At 39.8% G+C, this 19,597-nt stretch overlaps 1 protein-coding gene across 2 annotated transcripts; it reads left to right on the top strand.

Moving 5' to 3' along the window:
* The first annotated feature begins 801 nt into the window (after positions 1-801).
* Positions 802-19,370, top strand: LOC146703697 (uncharacterized). Of its 2 annotated transcripts, XM_085467023.1 has the most exons (7): positions 802-1,132; positions 13,750-13,854; positions 15,907-16,002; positions 16,317-16,412; positions 16,727-16,825; positions 17,041-17,177; positions 17,588-19,370. In XM_085467023.1, the coding sequence occupies exons 1-7, from the start codon at positions 942-944 to the stop codon at positions 18,910-18,912; spliced, it is 2,049 nt and encodes a 682-aa protein (XP_085323149.1). In that variant the 5' UTR covers positions 802-941; the 3' UTR covers positions 18,913-19,370. The 2 variants fall into 2 exon arrangements, with proteins under 2 accessions (XP_085323149.1, XP_085323150.1); XM_085467024.1 differs by lacking the exon at positions 15,907-16,002.
* The last annotated feature ends 227 nt before the right edge of the window (positions 19,371-19,597 follow it).

The raw sequence follows: 19,597 nt of genomic DNA, 5'->3' as shown, positions 1-19,597 counted from the left end.
GATACACAAGTTATGGAAAAACAACAAACCAAAACAAAACAAAAAAACAAAAAAACAACCAAAAAAGAACCGCAACACCATTACCAGCAACATTACCATCCTGGGTTAACCCCGTTTTCTTCATTCTTATACTTATTTAAAATTAGGTTTTTATATTTTACTTTAAACTGTTTTATGTTTTGACTGTCTTTTATTTCTTCTGTTAGACTGTTCCATAATTTAACTCCTGCAATTGAGATTGACATAGTTCTTAAAGTTGTTCTAAATGTGGTTTAAATGTGACTGATTATGCTGCCTTAATGACAGTAAACAGTGGATGTCTTTAAAAAAACATTTAATCAAATGAAAAAAAACAAGAGCCCCAGGTGGTGTATGGATGCTTCCCGACGTTCCTTATACTCGCGATCAGTGAAGAATATGTTATCATAACTTTCTTACCTTAATAATTTAGATCATTTATGCATATTTCCCCTCTAATGAATCATTACTATTTTACTAAGCCATTTTAGATTCTGCATTAACTTACTTTTGGTATTTTAGAGAAAACTGGTCTCACTTTGCGTTGAGGCTCTTATTTTATTCACCTTTCAAACTTTGTAAACAGGTCTCTTTTTATTCAATTTGAAATTTTTAAAAATGGAAACCTACCTTCTTTTTTAAATTATTTGATATTGGATAAATATCAGATTATCTGAGTGAGCTACACACCCTTTACCAGGTCACACCCAGAAAGGACACTGCTTTCGGGTAAAATTCAGAGGTAGGAACTTTCTGTTGGGGGATGTGTGTTGCAAGGGGGAACAAAACAAAGTCCGGACTGAGGGACACGCTGCTGTTTTGGTCATGTGCTAGTCGTTTTTATCGTCCTCATGGAAGAATCGTCGCTTGTGCCTTAACTTTTTGTGGTGTCGTGGGGACTTTGAGTGTCCGCATTTGGAAAAATGCAGGATCATAATTATTATTTCTCAGGAGAAAAGATCAAGGACGTGCTGTCGAACAAGCTGGGGCACGAAGAGGAAAAACTGGAAGAAACGAAAGTGTTCTTAGGCGTCGCCTTCTCCAGGTGGACCTCGCTGAAGAGGGACAAAAGTTTTCAGAGTGATGCCGAAGTGGCCTGCTTTCTGCTGGACAGGTAATTCAAGTTGTGCCCGAAAGCGACGCGTGAATCGGTGTTACTGTTAGAAAAATTACGAAGTGAGACACAGCGTAACAATTGCGTTTATTTGCATGCGAGGAAGCAGTGTTAACGTCCCTTCGAGCCTCTTTATCTTTCCAACGCTGTGCTGGGAACAGAAACGTGTGAGACGGTTTTACAGGAAACACAGTTAGCTACGTGGTGTACTAGTACAGGGGTACTCAACCAGGATTTAGAGGTCAAGCAACATAGAACTATACGTACACACATTATAACCATTGAAACGTGATAACTGTGCACGTTCAAGTGACTGCTGTGAACAGTTTTAGGGGCTCATTTTCTTCCGCTCCTTTAATCAACTCCCCCACTTGTTTGCTCGTTAAAATAATTGAGCTCCAGCTTGTCCTTCCAGGATTATTATTTTTTAACCCGGGCTTACATGTGGAGGTGCCCATTCATGAGCTGGGATGACATTTAGCTTTGAGCATGTTCACTGTGGAGAAAATTGCATGGCTTTTTTGTGTGGAGGCATTGCTCTGTTTTCAATGGCCACTTTTCTTTTTGCACAAAACGTTTGTTCTTTATTTTTTCTCCGTTTTTCACAGCTTTCTCCGGCGCACTCGTCTGTATCGGTCCCTTTCATTTTCTACACGTATCGCTTTCTTCCTGCCGTCTTCTCTAATCTAATCGCTTAAGCCCCTTTTTCTACAACCCAGTAATGGCGGCTTTAGTTTTTCTTGAACGAGACGCTCGCATTACTCATCTAGTGGGTAGGGTTACTGACCAGCCAATCGGTGGCATGCAGTCGGATGACGTCACATTTCAGTACCTGTTCAGATCGCTTGGAACGCTGTCACTGTCACGAGAGAGGAAACAAGATGGCGGAGTGAGCAGCAACTTTACTGCAGGCGTCCGAACTTTTTGGCTTTTTTTTTGTCCTGAAACTCTGAATTTATTAAAAGCAATAACCCGTTTTTTGCGCTTTTTGTGCACTTCAACCAGCCACTGGAGAACTAACTGTAAACCAGCTTTAATTTGTAATTTGTCCGGGGTTAATTTTGATACTTGTCCTATGATCACGATGGATCATGACTACAACGTTTCGGTATTGAGGGAGGCGTGTGACGAGGAGGATATTCAAGATTTGGAGATCACTGACATGACTTCCAAGGACTCCAGAATCAACTGGGCTCACACTCCGACGAAAAGCCCTAACCCGAAGAAAGCAAGAGGGGTGCGAGCGCAGCCGCTGGAGGAGGAGGACACCGCTGCAGCAATCTTGCAAGCAGTCAATGTGTTAACGCAAAAGATGGATGAACAGACGGCGTTGCTGCGTAAGTTTGAAAAGCGCATTGACATGAACACGGCGGAAATAAGAAAAAATAAAGAAAGTATAGTAGAACTCCAGGAGAAAGTTGGTGAGCTGCAGAAAGAAAACAAATCCCTGCGCAGCTCCTGTGAGGAACATGCTCGATATAAGAGGAGATGGAACCTAAGGCTGACTGGTCTTCCTGAGAAAGATGATGAAAACACGAGAGAGTCAGTTATCGGGATTCTCACCAGAGTTGTACCCTTGTCTGTGGATAAACTGAGAGAGACTGTTGATACTGTTCATCGGCTGGGAAAGAAGGGGAACGCTGCATCTTCCGGGTCCCCGAGAGCCATAATTATCCAGTTTGGCATGAGAACGGTCCGGGACGACGTCTGGAAGAAATCGAGGCATGCGAGGGTTTGCAAGGAGATGAACATCCACTTCAAGGAAGACTTCTCCAAGGAAGATCGGGAGGCTCGAGTTAAGCTGTGGCCGCTGGTCCAGGATGCCAGGAGTAAGGGAAAGGGAGCGTTTTTGAAGGACGGCTACGCTCTGATTGATAACCAAAGAGTGGACCCGAACTGATTTTCTTTTGTGTGACCTTTTACACCTCTCAGGGTATGCTGCTGTTGATTAAGCCTATTGCTTAGCATGTCATTTAATTTAAAATTTCCCGGTTGTTAAGGGTTATTGCACTGAATAGTTATTTTATACAGGACACGGCTGCTCGTTCCTGCGTGTCTTCTTAAGTTTCTTTTTCTTTTCCCCAATACTTTTGTAATAGTGTTATATGTTATCTGTTATTTCCTTGAACGTCAGGGGGTTAAGAAACATTGTGAAGCGTAAGGCTATCTTTCTTTTTTGCAAGGAGCAACAGGCTAACTGTGTCTTTCTACAAGAGACCCATTCGGCAGAGGCAGACACAAAGTTCTGGAAAACACAGTGGGGTGAATCTGTTTTCTTTAGTCATGGTACGTCTCACTCAGCTGGAGTGATGATTTTATTTAATAGGTTTCCGGGAAATGTCATAGACTGTAAAAGTGATTCTGATGGTCATTGGCTGATGATAGTGTCAGAGATTAATGGTTCAAAATACATTCTGCTGTGTGTATATGGTTATACTAATAGAGCTCAGAATAAGAAACTTCTAACCTTCCTTTGTGAACAGTTAGAGCAATGGAAATTGAGCTATCTTGTTGACAAAGTTGTTGTGGGGGGAGACTTTAACATAGCTCCTGATCCCTCTGTAGATCGTCTTCCATCCAGGACCTCATGCCACAGTTACGATGAAAGTATCCTTAATTTGGTCAACAAAGTTAGTCTCTGTGACGCTTGGAGGCTGAAAAATCCATCTGTATCTCAATTTACTTGGTTTAATTCATCTAATAATGGTCAGTGTTCCAGGATTGATTACTGGTTAGTCTCTAACAATTTGATCAACAACATTTCTAAGTGTGAAATCTCCGCTTCCCCTCTAACTGATCACTGTTTGATTTCCTTATTCATCTCATTAACCAAGGTGAAACATCAATCCCTTATTTGGAAATTCAACAACAACCTTCTGCATAATGACAACTTCTGCCTTGAAGTGAGAAATTTAATTGTGGAAATTGATAAACTAGATATGTCACATGTGAGCAAATGGGAATGGTTTAAATTCCAAGTTAAACAGGTAGCAATTCAAATTAGCAAATCCATTGCTAAACAGAAAAGACAGGAGCAACAAAGCATTATTGAAAGAATTAACAGGCTATGCTGCAAACAGGATTTATCTCTGGACGAACATATACAACTAAACACTTTTCAATCTCAACTAGACAAAATGTTCTTAGAGAAAGCCAATGGTGCCTATGTTCGTTCAAGAGCCCGGTGGATTGAGGAGGGTGAGAAAAACTCTTCCTACTTTTTTAATTTAGAAAAATACAGACAATCAAATAAGAAGATTCAATCACTGAATATCAAGGGGGTTTTGACTGAGGACCATGACAAAATAAACGTGGAAATACTTCATTTTTACAGTAACCTTTACAAGTCAACCTATTCAACGGAGAATGGCACTGTGTTTCTGGAAAGTCTTAGAGGCCTTAATGGGACATTGGATGTGGATATAAAGGTTCGTATGGAGAGTAAACTTGCAATCGAAGAGCTGGACAAGGCAATCGGACAAATGCCCAGGGGCAAATCACCAGGTATTGATGGGCTAACAGTGGAATTTTACTCCTTTTTCTGGCATGACATTAGATTAACTCTTTACAGTGCTTACTTAGAATGTATCTCATCAACTAATCTTTCACCTACAATGAAACAAGGTTTAATCACTTTAATTCCAAAACCCAACAAAGACAAACTACTTCTGGATAATTGGAGACCCATAACCCTTCTGTGTAATGATTATAAATTACTGGCTCATGTATATGCGAACCGCTTAAATGATTGTTTAACACATTTAGTGGATGAATGTCAGTCGGCGTTTATAAAAGGAAGACATATACACAATCACATTAGATTGATTTTTGATATGCTTGATTATCGCCAGTATATAAAGACAGAAAGCTTAGTGTTGTTTTTGGACTTTTATAAGGCTTTTGACACGGTTGAACATCCCTTCCTGCTTAAAGCCTTGAATTTCCTGGGTTTTGGGGATAACTTTTGTAATGTGATCAAAATGTTTTACAGTAACATTTCTAGCTCTGTCTCGCTTAACCCTGGAATGACACCTAGGTTTGAAGTGCAGAGAGGTATCCGTCAGGGATGCCCTATTTCCCCCAAATTGTTCATATTAACCACTCAACTGCTGGCACTTATCATCCAAAAAGACCCTGATTTGTATGGTATTAACATTTTTGACAAGGAATTCAAAATAAGCCAGTTTGCTGACGATACTGCACTGTTTTTAAGAGATAAATCCATGGTAGCTAAAGCGCTTAACACTATCTCATTATTCTCCCAGGCGTCAGGACTATGTCTGAATATTAACAAATGTGAATTGTTACCTATTCACACGTGTTCTGATTCTAATATAGCTTCTATAAGAGTTGAACTGGAAGTTAAATATTTAGGTATAGTGATTTCTAAAAATATGTCCCGAAGAGAAGACAACAACATCTGCAATCGTATCGTCGACATGAAGAAATCCCTTAGTCGTTGGTTGACCAGGGATATCACTATATTTGGCAGAGTCATCCTTTCCAAAGCTGAAGGTATCTCTAAATTAATTTACCCATGTCATTCTCTTTATGTTTCTCCCCAAAATATTAGGAAAGCCAACTCAATTATTTTTCAATTCCTATGGAAAAACAAAACCCACTATATTAAGAGATCACAGTTGGTTAAAGATTATGAGAAGGGTGGTGTCAGAGCCTTAGACTTTGAATCAATGATCGGAACTTTTAAGATCAACTGGCTCAGAGCTTGCTTATCTCAGTCTGATTCCATGTGGTTTCATATACCCAGATCTTTATTTAAGGAACTAGGAGGAATTGATTTTCTATTAAAATGTGACTTTGAGACTAGTAAAATACCTGTTACACTCTCTAATTTTCACAAACAGATTCTTCATTTTTGGAAAATGATGTTTACACACAACTTTTCTCCTCATATGTCGACCCTATGGAACAATAGAGTGATAACTGCTAACAAAAAGACATTATTTATCAGGAACTGGTTTGAGAGTGGTATCTTGTTTGTAACTGACTTGCTGGATTTGAGTGGTGCTCTATTGGATTACGTGTCTTTCTCAAAGAGACACAACTTTAATTGTCCATTAAAAGAATACAGAAAAGTTTGCTGTGCTATCCCTTTGGCCCTAAGGCAGCTGATACGCAACACAATGCTACACTCTGAGGTCAATCCAGCGCTGCCAAACCTAAAAATTGGTAACTGCATCCTAAATGATAGTAAATGTAACAATAAATTTATCAGTGTGAATTTTAAATCTATTCTTTTCCAGGGGTTTAACTCAGGTAGATATTTGCAGGCCCTTCATGGGGACCAGTCACTCATGGAAAAGGCGTTCTCAAAATTCATTCAGTGGCCTGTCTCCCCAAAAGTAAAAGAAACTCATTTCAAGATAATTAATAATATATATCCTGTGTCTGAATTTTTAAAGAGGAGGTTTAAATTTGAGGTTAACCAGTGTGCATTTTGTGATTCAGCCTGTGAAACATTACACCATTTGTTTTTCTCATGTCCTGTGTCAGCTGCCTTTTGGTTAGAACTACACAGCTGGTTATCCCTCAAGATCAACGATATTCCCCAGTTTAGTATTTCTGATATTATTTTCTATATGGCTAAACAACATCCATCTGTCTCTACTGTGATTAACATTGTCATCCTGTTAGGTAAATACCATATACATTGTTGTAAATGGAGGAATAGAAAACCATCCTTTACTTGGTTCATCAATGACTTTAAACATTATTTCATGTCACTTAAACTGAAGTCAAGCAGATTTGCCGCAATCTATGATGACATTTCCCATTTGCTACTGTTTTGATTATTACCTATATTGTGTATCAACCTGTGCTCCTTTTAATTTCTTCCCCATTAATACTGTGGATCTTTTGTCTAGCCCCCTCCCCCCATATCCTTGCTGTTAGTTTTGTTGTATTGACTATGTTTTTTTTTTTTTTTTTTTATCCTCCACGAGAGTTCATTTCCACTATAATGTATTATTTTGTTTGTGACTGTATTGTTCCAATTGTTAATAAAAAAAAAAAAAAAAAAAAAGCTGTCACTGTCACTACCCGATCCGTACCGGAAACCCGATCGGTACCCTGCATGCGCGAAAGGTGTCTACTTCCGGTCGAAGCGTTTTACGATAGTTACGGGTCAGAGTATCTGTTAAGAATAATAAGTATCTCTTAACATGTTTCCAATAATGAAGCATTTCAATATAATGTAGACAAAAATGAAAAATAAAAAGATAGTTACGGATCAGGACTCCCCGATCCTTACTGCGCATGTGCAAAGTCGGACCGTACAAATTGGGTCTACCCGATCCGTACCGCGCATGTGCAGGGATTTTCTTCTTCTGTTCGTTTAATGGCAGTTTACTCCCCAGTATAAGAGGATACTGCCACCTGCTGACCAAGCGAATGAACCCTATTGTAAACTGAATTAGCGTAATTACAAACATCTGTTAAATTTGATTTAGTGATAGTCGAGTGTGTTTATGCTTGCATGTGTGGAGAAGATTGATTGGAATAGTGATGATGATGTCCGCTTACACTGTCAATTGTCAGTAAACACTTCATCTGGCTGATGAATCTACACGTGACATATTACAAAGTCTGTATTATTAACTCTGTAATTAAGCGCCATTCTTCTTATTTTACGGCGCTGTTGTTCAATCGGGGAACGCTCTCTGTTGAGGAGAGAATCGTGAATTTGTTTGTATACGGATGATCCATTGTTTAAATGTCCCGGTAGTCGAAAAGGAGGCAGAGCTGTTGAGAAATGCTAGGAGCTAACTGGGCGCTAACCGTATCATTCAAATATATTGAATGTCGCAATGTTGGCAAAGAGAGGAAGTGACGTATGATTTGCGCATGCGGGGTACCGATCGGGTTTCTGGTACGGATCGGGTAGTGACAGTCACTACCCGATCCGTACCCTGCATGCGCGAAAGGTGTCTACTTCCGGTCGAAGCATTTTACGATAGTTACAGGTCAGAGTATCTGTTAAGATGTTAAGAATAACAAGTATCTCTTAAAATGTTTCCAATAATGAAACATTTAATATAATGTAGACAAAAATAAAAAGATAGTGACAGATCGTTACTGCGCATGTGCAAAGTCGGACCGTACAAATCGGGTCTACCCGATCCGTACCGCGCATGTGCAGGGGTTTTCTTCTTCTTCTGTTCGTTTAATGGCAGTGTACTCCCCAGTGTACGAGGATACCGCCACCTGCTGACTTAGAGAATGAACCCTATTGTAAACTGAATTACAAACGTGTGTTAAATTTGATTTAGTGATAATTGAGTGTGTTTATGCTTGTCTGTGAGGAGAGGATTGTTGGAATAGTGATGATGTCCACTATTACTGTCAATTGCCAGTAAACACTTCATCTGGCTGCTGAATCTTCACGTTAGGGCTGGGCCATATTATACCGTTCACGGTAATACCGGTATAATGTTAGGCAACGATAGGAAAATGAAATATCGCGATAGAATGGGAGTAAAACGCGCATGCGCAGTGCCTTTGTTTTCATACGCACATGGCCGATTGTTGAGTGAAACAGATGAACCAGAATTGGTTTGTAAAAATGGTGCAACTTCCGTGATGTGGAACTGGTTTGGTGTTTGTCCATCAGATACACAACAAAGCACATTTTTTTGCAGAACATGCAAGCAGCCGTTGTTATCCGGTTGTTCAGTGATGACGCGACGAATCCTACTTCCGGGTCTAAAGTAGTCTGCGTTTAATATGGCTTTTGTGTTGTTAACATGTTTAATGTTATGTATTTTCTTCTATTTGATCTCAAAAAGCTCCTAAAACAGTCAGTGATCACTGTTGACCTCCCTCGGCTTTTATTACCGCTAATCATTTATTTAAGCTCAGTTTTTAAAACCTTAGGATGTAACTACAGCCCAGCCCATGCAGCAGTATATGAATGACTAACCTCGTATTGTGGATGGATTATCTCAGTTGTTCTCCTGGCTGAAGTTTGGTCCTTTTACAGCATCCTGCCATGCGATTACATTTGTTCCTGACCACCGAGAACACTCACGGTAACTTTTATCGAGTGGAAAAAAAAGTTAGCTTGTTTATATTATGCTAACGTAGCTGTGTCGCTAGCGGTCACGCAGCACATCATTATATACCAGCTAGCCCAACTTCAGTAACCCTACAAACGTTACTGCTGTTTAGTTTTCTGTCTTCATTTATGCTGGAAGTAATAACAGAGCTGTACGTTTTAATTTGTTTCCAAAACCCCGCAGTCAGGACATGCTATATTGTATTTAGATAGAAGCTAGCGAGCTAACTCCCTGCTAACTTCTAACTCCGTTAAATGTCATAAATTCCGTTTTCATGGATGCCTGGATGTTAAACTCAATTGTTACACCTGGGAGAGCAGAACGCTGATCATTTTATTAAAGATGAAAGACTTTAGACAGTTTTTCAACTCTCAGTAATGCCACAGTGATCGTTTGATATATGGACCTGCAGCGGAGTTTAGACCCAGACACGGCTAGTGACGTCAGACTGAACAACCGGATAGTCATATTTGTCGGACTAAGATGCTCTTAAATCTGGGAGTAATCTGGGTCCTAAACTCCGTATGCTTCAGGTCAAACAACACTGCAGCATCACTTAGAGTTAAAAACTGTCTAAATTCTTTCATCTTTAATAAAACGATCAGCATTGCTGCTTTACCAGGTGTAACTATAAAGTTTAACTTCCAGGCATCCATGAAAACAAAAGTTATTACATTTAACGGAGTTAGAAGTTAGCAGGAAGCTAGCGGAAGTTAGCTCGCTAGTTTCGCTAGTTACCTAAGCATGATATTGCATGTTCTGACTGAGAGATTTCTGAAAAAAATCAAACGTACAGCTCTGCTATCACTTCCAACATAAATGAAGACAGGAAACTAAACAGCAGCGACGTTTGCAGGGTTACTGAAGTTGGGCTAGCTGGTATATAATGATGTGCTACGTGATCGCTAGCGACACAGCTATGTTAGCATAACATAAACAGTGAAGCTGGAGGACGAACACTAACACTTTTCCACTTATAAAAGTTAACGTGAAGGTTCTTCATGGTTAGAGACAAATGCAATCGCATGGCAGGATGCTGTAAACGGACCAAACTTCAGTCAGGAGAACAACTGAGATAATCCATCCACAATACGAGGTTAGTCATTAATATACTGCAGCAACATGGGAATAGAGCAGCTGCCAGAGAATTCAACATTAATGAATCAATGGTACAGAAGTGGAGGAAGCAAGAAGAATGAGTTTAATAATGTTTGATTTATCTGACTGCTTTGTTTCGCTTAATGTGCCTTATAATCCCGTGCACCTTATGGTCCGAAAAATGCGTAATGCACACTGCAGTTTAATGTTGCAAATCACCTCTTTTTAACTTCAGTGGATATTATACATGGTTATGCTCAGGATATGTCAGCCCATTTCTACTGGAAATGCCTTTTGGTTAAACTTTCAGCAAGGAATTTGCATTTGCACTGTTACATTTTTATAAAGCTTTAATGTACATAAAAACCAGCTTCTTGTTTAAGTGAAAATAAATGGAAGGTTGTCTTTTTGCGCTAGTAATGTTGTGGAGTTGTATTTTGTCTCGCATCAATTATATCGTCGGTTATATCGTTATCGCAAATTTTCAAATATATATCGTGATAAATATTTTTGGCCATATCGCCCTGCTCTACTTCACGTGACATATTATAAAGTCTGTATTATTAACTCTGTCATTAGGCACCATTCTTCTTATTTTACGGCGCTGTTGTTCAATCGGTGGACGCTCTCTGTTGAGGAAAAAAGCAAAAATTTGTTGCGGATACGGATTATTCATTGTTTAAATGTCCCGGTAGTCGAAAAGGAGGCAGAGCTGCTGAGAAATGCTAGGAGCTAACTGGGCGCTAACCGTATCATTCAAATATATTGAATGTTGGCAAAGAGAGGAAGTGACGTAAGATTTGCGCATGCGGGGTACCGATCGGGTTTCCGGTACGGATCGGGTAGTGACAAACCCATGTGTTCTGGGAATCCATCCTACCTCAAAAAACATCCTACCCAATGTTTCTGCGCAGACACGGCACATGCGCACAACACCAAACTCACATTAAGTGTAGCTTGCCATCACCTGTGTGTGAATGGGTGGATGACTGGTTGTGTAAAGCGCTTTGGGGTCCTTAGGGACTAGTAAAGCGCTATACAAATACAGGCCATTTACCATTTATTTACCATTAACTTCTTTTTCTCTCACCCATTCGGAATACTTCTTCAGGTTATGTTATGGTTAGGTTAGGGGTAGGGTTAGGGTTTAGTCACAAGCCACCGTCAAATTATAATACAGGTAGGACGATTTGTCAGAGTAGGATGGTTTCTCAAAACCCCGGGAGAGCAGGTACTAAAAAGTACTTGCTACCAAGTAATATGATCTAATGGAAAACCCTGAAAACCGTGCTGAGGCAATCTGACTAGGTATTAGTTAAAAAAGGGCTTAACTCCGAGCTGTGGCACTGTAGCGTCTTAGTATTTTCCACCATCATTATTGCGTTACACCTAGGGCTGCCTCAAACGATTATTTTGATAGTCGACTATTCACCGATTATTTTTGCAATTAGTCGACTAATCAGATTATGCATCCACTGGACATAAAGCGTACAGCTTATTGCACCAGCATGCATCTGCTCTTATATAACTATCATTAGCTTACAGCTTTAAGTGTCTAAGGTATGTGCTAACTAAAAATAAAGATAAGATGATAGTTTATTAAACTTTTAATGGAATTTGCAGATTGTCTCAGTGGTGTTTAATAAACTCAGCCGTCTGCTCCTTGCTCACTAAAATATAATAGGACACTGGAATAAATTCTCACATTTGTTTAATCAGTTTTCTGTTTGATGTTTATTCAGCTGTGTGAAAACTGTAACTTTAATCTCAGCCAAACTGATTTACTCAGGAACAAATAAAACACTGAAGAAAGCCAAACAGTAACATTTTTGTTATCTAAGTGACTTATATATCATGTTTAACCTGAGTAGTGAAAGACCACAGGGGGTTTGCGGTTCTCACCAGCTCTAGTGAGCCTTGAGTCCCCCGGCTAGCTATCGAGCTGGTGGGTAACGGACGTCTCCGAAAACGTCGGAGCACTTATGCAAAAATGTGATGTCTTGATAAACCGAGCAGATATTTGAAGGTTACACAGCTACATTCTTGCTTGAAAATATGCTAAAAGTTTAGTAATATTAAAACTAAATAGCTGCTGCCATTGTTGGAAATTGGAATTGGCTGGGCCGTGCTATGCGTCTACGAATTTGGACAGCCTTCGTTGCGTCGCAATAGCGTAATGAGCCTACAAATGCAGCCACCGAAAGATGCGGCTCCTGAATTTGTACACGGCTACAATACCGGAGCCAGCTTCTTCTTCTTCTTCTTCTTCTTCGGCGTTTAATGGTAGCTGGCATCCTTGTACATGCATTGCTCCAACCTTCTGTTTCAGGCCGTTCTTACACTCTGAAATCCTACTACTTATTCCTGCATCTTTCAGGATCTTACAAAGCTTCAAACAACGCGTCGGCTATTAAATTAGTCGATGTAATCGTGACTTGTCGACTGATCGTGGCAGCCCTAAATACACCCCAGTGCTGTCTGCAGTGTCATCATAGGTCATCTGTGCAGTCGTCCACCTTCTGCCCTATTTGGTGATACATGATGGTCTTGGTTAGAGCAGTCAAAGGAGCTTGCAAAGAAAAGCGTCTGGACTTCTTTAAGTTACTTGAAGACGTTTCACCTCTCATCCGAGACGCTTCTTCAGTTCTAAGGTCAAATGGTGGAGAGTCCCAGATATAAGCCCTCCTTTGACTACGATGACCTGGATGACTGAGAACCTTTACAGACACCTTGGTTAGAGCAGTTTCGATCAGTCTCTGGATCAACCTTCTCAGGGAGGGAACGCAGCAGCATTCGCAAACAGTCAGCAAGGCCATTGCAACTGCTTACTTGTATGTTAGATGGAAGTACATGACCACCAGCTTCCTTTTGGATAACTGTGCGAGTAACGGCACTGTCACAAAGAACAGTTATTGGCTTACCTGTAGCCAGCAAGGATACTTGGGGCAGTTTTTCAGCTGAATTTAAGGAAATCACTACATTTTCAAAGACAACACTTCTGATTTCCTCCCATCTAGTCTCCCTTCCCATTTATCTTGGTGGTTATCATCCCTCTTGCGTTGATGTGCATGGCATAATAATTTGACACTGTTTCAACTACAATTTCCAGAAGATGGACTACAAAATGCACATCTTGCTTCATGTTTTTACTGCATTGTTACAGCTGGTCTCAGAAACAATGGTGTGAAATGAAAAAACACATTAACTTTGTGCTGTTCAGCGGTGTAATTTTAAAAATGTGTATTTATCAATGTTAAAAAGGGTTCGAGTTTCACAAATGAATGTGTGTTTTGATGCTTGATCTGTACAACAGTGTTAGTTGTGGGTTAAATGTTGTTTCATTTGATCGATTCATGTGATAGGAACAGTCAGAGAGGAAGGTTAATGCCACCAGCAGTTGTCATGTAGAATTTAACATTTTGATGTTTCTGTTGTTTCCTCCAGCTATGAGAGAGTTGTGATGACATCAGCGCCCACAAAGGAAAAGCCTTCACAAGTCCCAGCTCCAGCTACCTTTGGCACCAGTCATTCTTTTAATGGAGCCAACAGGCAAGTCCTTCCATGTCAAGAAATTCCATATGTTTTGAATACGAATGAATACATGTTCATGTATATGTACACTACCAGTTTAAAGTTTGGACACACCTTCTCATTTAATGTTTTTTTTTCTTTATTTTTATGACTCTTTACATTGTAGATTCTCACTGAAAGCATCAAAACTATGAATGAACACATTTGGAGTTATGTAATAATTGAAAAAGTGTGAAATAACTTAAAACATGGTTTATATTTTAGATTCTTCAAAATAGGCACCTTTGCTTCTTTAGGTTGTTACCTGAAATGGTTTTCCAGCAGCCTTGAAGGAGTTCTTAGAGATGCTGAACACTTGTTGGCCCTTTTGCCTTCAGTCTGCGGACCATCTCATCCCAAACCATTTTGATTGGGTTTAGGTCAGGTGACTGTGGAGGCCAGGGCATCTGGCGCAGCACTCCATCACTCTCCTTCTTGGTTAAATAGCCCTTGCACAGCCTGGAGGTGTGTTTGTCCTTTTGAAAAATAATTGGTAGTCTAACTAAACACAAACCGGATGGGATGGCATGTCACAGTAGGATGCTGTGGTAACCAAGCTGGTTCGGTGTGCCTTCAATTTTGAATAAGTCCCCAATAGTGTCACCAGCAAAGCACCCTCACACCGTCACACCACCTCCTCCATGCTCCACATTGGGAACCATGCATGTAGAGACCATTCGTTCCCCTTTTCTGCATCACACAAAGACACGGCAGGTGGAATCAAAGATCTCAAATTTGGACTAATCAGACCAAAACACAGATTTACACTGGTCTAATGTCCATTCCTTGTGTTTCTTGGCCCAAACAAATCTCTTCTGTTTGTTGCTTTTCCTTAGTGGTAGTTTCTTAGCAGCTATTTGACCATAAAGGCCTGATTCACACTGTGTCATCTGAACTGTTGATGTAGAGACGTGTCTGTTACTGGAGCTCTGTGTGGCATTTTCCTGGGGTGTAGTTAACTTGTGATTTCTGAGGCTCGTCACTCGGATGAATTTATCCTCAGCAGCAGAGGTGACTCTTCCTTTCCTGGGGCGGTCCTCATGCGAGCCAGTTTTCTCGTTGCGCTTGATGGTCTTTGTGACTGCACCTGGGAACACATTCAAAGTTTTTGCAGTTTTCTGGACTGACTGACCTTCTGTTCTTAAAGTAATGATGGACTGTTGTTTCTCTTTACTTAGCTGATAGTTTTTGTCATAATATGAATTCTAACAGTTGTCAAATAGGGCTGTCAGCTGTGTACCAACTTGATTTCTGCACAACACAACTGGTAGTCCCAACCACATTTAGAAAGCAAGAAATTCCACAAATGAACCCTGGCAGGCACACCTGTAAAGTGAAAACCATTTCAGGTGACTATATCATGAAGCTCATTAAGAGAAGGCCAAGGATTTGCAGCGCTGTCTACAAAGCAAAGGGTGGCTACTTTCAGGAATGTAAAATATAAGATATATTTGGGATTATTTATCAATTTTTACTTTGCTACACAATTACATACATCTTGCTTCATATATTTGATGTCTTCAGTATGTAGGTGAAGGAAAGATGTGAAAGGGAATTTATAATCACTTACAATGAGAACATCGTTGTGTACTCCAGACTCTGTGATTATGTCAGAGCTTCCCAAAGTGTGCCCCCCCCCCCTCAATGAAAAGGGGGGAAAAAATGCTTGGAAACTGCTAGCATGGGGCGCCCACACAAACGCAAAGCAGGAGATGAAGCATCGCTGAATATGTTTCCAAACCAACTTCATTCTAAGACAAATGGTGTGAAATGAAAAAACACATTATTAACTTTGTGCTGTTCAGCGGTGTAATTTTAAAAATGTGTATTTATCAATGTTAAAAAGGGTTCAAGCTTCACAAATTAATGTGTGCTTTGATGTTTGATCTGTACAACAGTGTTAGTTGTGGGTTAAATGTTGTTTCATTTGATCGATTCATATGATAGGAACAGTCAGAGAGGAAGGTTAATGCCGCCAGCAGTTGTGTCATGTAGAATTTAACATTTTGATGTTTCTGTTGTTTCCTCCAGCTATGAGAGAGTTGTGATGACATCAGCACCCACAAAGGAAAAGCCTTCACAAGTCCCAGCCCCAGCTACCACTGATACACCTCGTTCTTTCAACAGGCAAGTCCTTCCATGTCTAAATTTATAAATGTTTTGCATATATTCAGGCTGCTAGTTTGGTTTTAAGATAAATGTAATGCTGCATTTTGTTGCCACTGGCTCAGAACTAACAAACTTTGATACAGTCAGTTTGGACTTTTTCTTCCAGCGTCTGTACACACAACCAATGGCATGAAATGAAACATATTTATATTTGTGCCGTTCATTGTTGTAGGTTTAAAATAAACCATCTGTTGATATGCTCCTCATCGTTAATGCCACCAGCACTTGTCATGTAGAATTTAACATTTTGATGTTTCTGTTGTTCCCTCCAGCTATGAGAGAGTTGTGATGACATCAGCGCCCACAAAGGAAAAGCCTTCACAAGTCCCAGCCCCAGCTACCACTGATACACCTCATTCTTTCAACAGGCAAGTCCTTCCATGTCTAAATTTATAAATGTTTTGCATATATTCAGGCTGCTAGTTTGGTTTTAAGATAAATGTAATGCTGCATTTTGTTGCCACTGGCTCAGAACTAACAAACTTTGATACAGTCAGTTTGGACTTTTTCTTCCAGCGTCTGTACACACAACCAATGGCATGAAATGAAACATATTTATATTTGTGCCGTTCATTGTTGTAGGTTTAAAATAAACCATCTGTTGATATGCTCCTCATCGTTAATGCCACCAGCACTTGTCATGTAGAATTTAACATTTTGATGTTTCTGTTGTTTCCTCCAGCTATGAGAGAGTTGTGATGACATCATTGGCTACAAAGGAAAAACCGTTACAAGTCATAGGTCCAGCTGCCTTTGGCGCCACTTTGAGTGGAGCAAACAGGTAAGTCTTTCCTTGTCCAAATTTGTATGTTTTTGTATATAGTCATGTATACATTTTAAAGATTAAATTCCATGGCTAGTATCTGTTTTTGGATCAGTTGAGCCCAACAGAAAACAGAACCATGCGCAAACACAAAATTAGTATTTATAAGAACCATTAGTCTCACGCATTGTGGGGTATAACTCTGAATATCTCGATGGCTTATTGTTTTTCAGATTTCCGTATCCAAGATTGCCAAACGGAGTGGGGATGCGTCCAGTGACTAACCTTCAACCACCTGACCCCAGAATTCTCAAAATGGTTGTATTTGTACCTCCACGAGCAACATCAGTGTTAACACAAGTCAGGAGAAGTAAGTATTAAATTATTTTTAATTTTATTGTAGCCTATTAAATTACCATTATTCCCACAGAATTATGTAAAAACTATTAGATGGCACAATAACTTAATATTTGATGGCACTAACTTACACATGGCTGGGCATTATTTTATCCATAAATTACTACAATTGACTGTTGCAACTGCTCTGTACTTTGTGATTTAAACTAAAGAAAGGTAAATAATACAACTGTCAAATGGGTCCATCAGCTGTGAAGTGGAACTGAGACCTTTTCACCAGTTTTAATAAAAATAAATGCTGTTCTTGGATAATTTGTAATTTGAAAATCTTTCCAAAAATAGAAATGTGTCCTTTTATTTTCAAAATAATATTAAAACTGTAGACACACACTCATCCGTTATCCACATCTGTGTTCAATGCAGATGCCCAAGATGCTCCACCTCAATTAAATGCTGGTCTGAAACAGCGGGTCATAGATCATCTCCAGCTAAAGAAAAAACAGGAAGAAGGGCCCACAAAGATGGAGCTGGAGGAGCGTTGTATAAAGATGGAGCTGGAGGAGCGTCATATAGAGGAGGAGCAGGAGGAGTGTTGTATAAAGATGGAGCTGGAAGAGCATCGTATAAAGATCGAGGTGGAGGAGCGTCGTATAGAGACGGAGCTGGAGGAGCGTCATATAGAGATGGATCTGGAGGAGCGTCGTATAATAAATCAGCAGGAGCGCATTGAAAAGGAGGAGCAGGAAGAATGCCACTTAAAAGACGAACACAAAGAACGCCAAATAAAGGAGGAGCAGGAGGAACATCACATAAATAGCGAAGAGGTTGAAGTGAATCTTAATGGGATAAAGGAGGCTGATATCACCGGGTTCCTGCTCACTTCTGTTCATGTGAAGAGTGAAAATGATGAAAAGAAACCGCAGTCCCCACAACCTCATCAAGGCCCGCCTCTCAAAAACATGGAAGCGCAGACACAAACCAGAGGATCAGGTAAACAAATGAAAACAGAAACTGAGGACGATGAAGGAAGCAAAAAGGCTAGGAACTCTTATCACAGTAGCTGTTTACCACAGAATACTAATTTACAGGCTTCAGACTTCACCGAGACTAAAGATGGTACTGTGGATGGTGATAATTATTGGCAGGAGCCATTGTCTGCTTCTGAACCTGAAACTGAAGATGGCAAGAGTAAAAATTCTAACCTGCATCAGTCTCTGTCAGAATCTGGATCTGAAACTGAAGACAGCAGCATTGATAATTATAACTTGCACAGATCTTCATCAGAATCTGGCTCTGAAACTGAAGACAGCAGCATTGATAATTATAACTTGCACGGATCTTCATCAGAATCTGGCTCTGAAACTGAAGACAGCAGCATTGATAATTATAACTTGCACGAATCTTCATCAGAATCTGGATCTGAAACGGAAAGCAGCAGCAGCATTGATAATTATAACTTGCATGGACCTTCATCAGAATCTGGATCTGAAACGGAAAGTAGTAGCAGCAGCAGCAGCACCAGCACAAGCACCAGCAGCGTTGATAATTATAATTTGCACAGACCTTCATCAGAATCTGGATCTGAAACTGAAGGCAGCATCAATGAAGATAATGGTAAATGGCGGAAACCGTTGTTAAACTCTGAACCTAAACTTGTAAACAGTGGTGCAAATGGAAAAAAGCGATTTCACACACCAGAGAAACCTTTTCGTTGTAAAATTAGACGTAAAACAAGTAAAATATTTTAATAAACTAAAACAGATTACTTAAGACTCATAGGACAGGACAAACAGTTTGCAGCTTTTATAAAAAAAAAAAAAAAAGATGACAATAATAATAATAATAAGGTTAAAGTGTCAGACGTAGGGGTTCACATGGGGCCGAGAGAGAGACCATTTAGTTGTAGCGTCGGCAGCCACATGACTGATGGCATGACATGATTAATTATACATTTTTAGTGTTATGGTCATTGGTGTTTCTGATGGCTTTCTAGCATGCACGGCAGAGTAGGAAATTTGAACAAGGGGTTATCTTATCAAATTCATGTTTCTAAATTGCTGAATAGTTAGTTGATCAGTACAAGGGAATAATTCCAGATGATGCTGTGTACATGGTCTTTTGGTAATTATTAGTGGCAGTAATCTGATTTAAACCATTTTTGTTATGATGGCTAAGGTAACATCAATAAAGCACACTGAGAAACTGCCTCCATGCTTTTTCTTTACTGGAGCCTATCCCAGATGTTAGAAATCAAGAGAAGTGGGTACACTTTGAATTGACCTTTAAGGTGGAAGTCATTAAACTGTGATTTGACCAAGTTTTTGTAGCTAATCTCCAACCTTCCCTTTGTGAAGAAAAAAAAGAAAAAGAAAAAACATATATTTAAAAGATTAGTTGTAAAACAGCTAACTGATCAGCTGCAAAGGAATGGTT

This window comes from Copadichromis virginalis, linkage group LG8 (genome assembly GCF_057382275.1).
Source record: "Copadichromis virginalis isolate Kocher_CV1m ecotype Utaka linkage group LG8, C_Virginalis_male_GT1.1, whole genome shotgun sequence".
Lineage (NCBI taxonomy): Eukaryota > Metazoa > Chordata > Actinopteri > Cichliformes > Cichlidae > Copadichromis > Copadichromis virginalis.
Note: the sequence above shows the minus strand (reverse complement) of the source record. Positions and strands in the feature narration are given on the sequence as shown.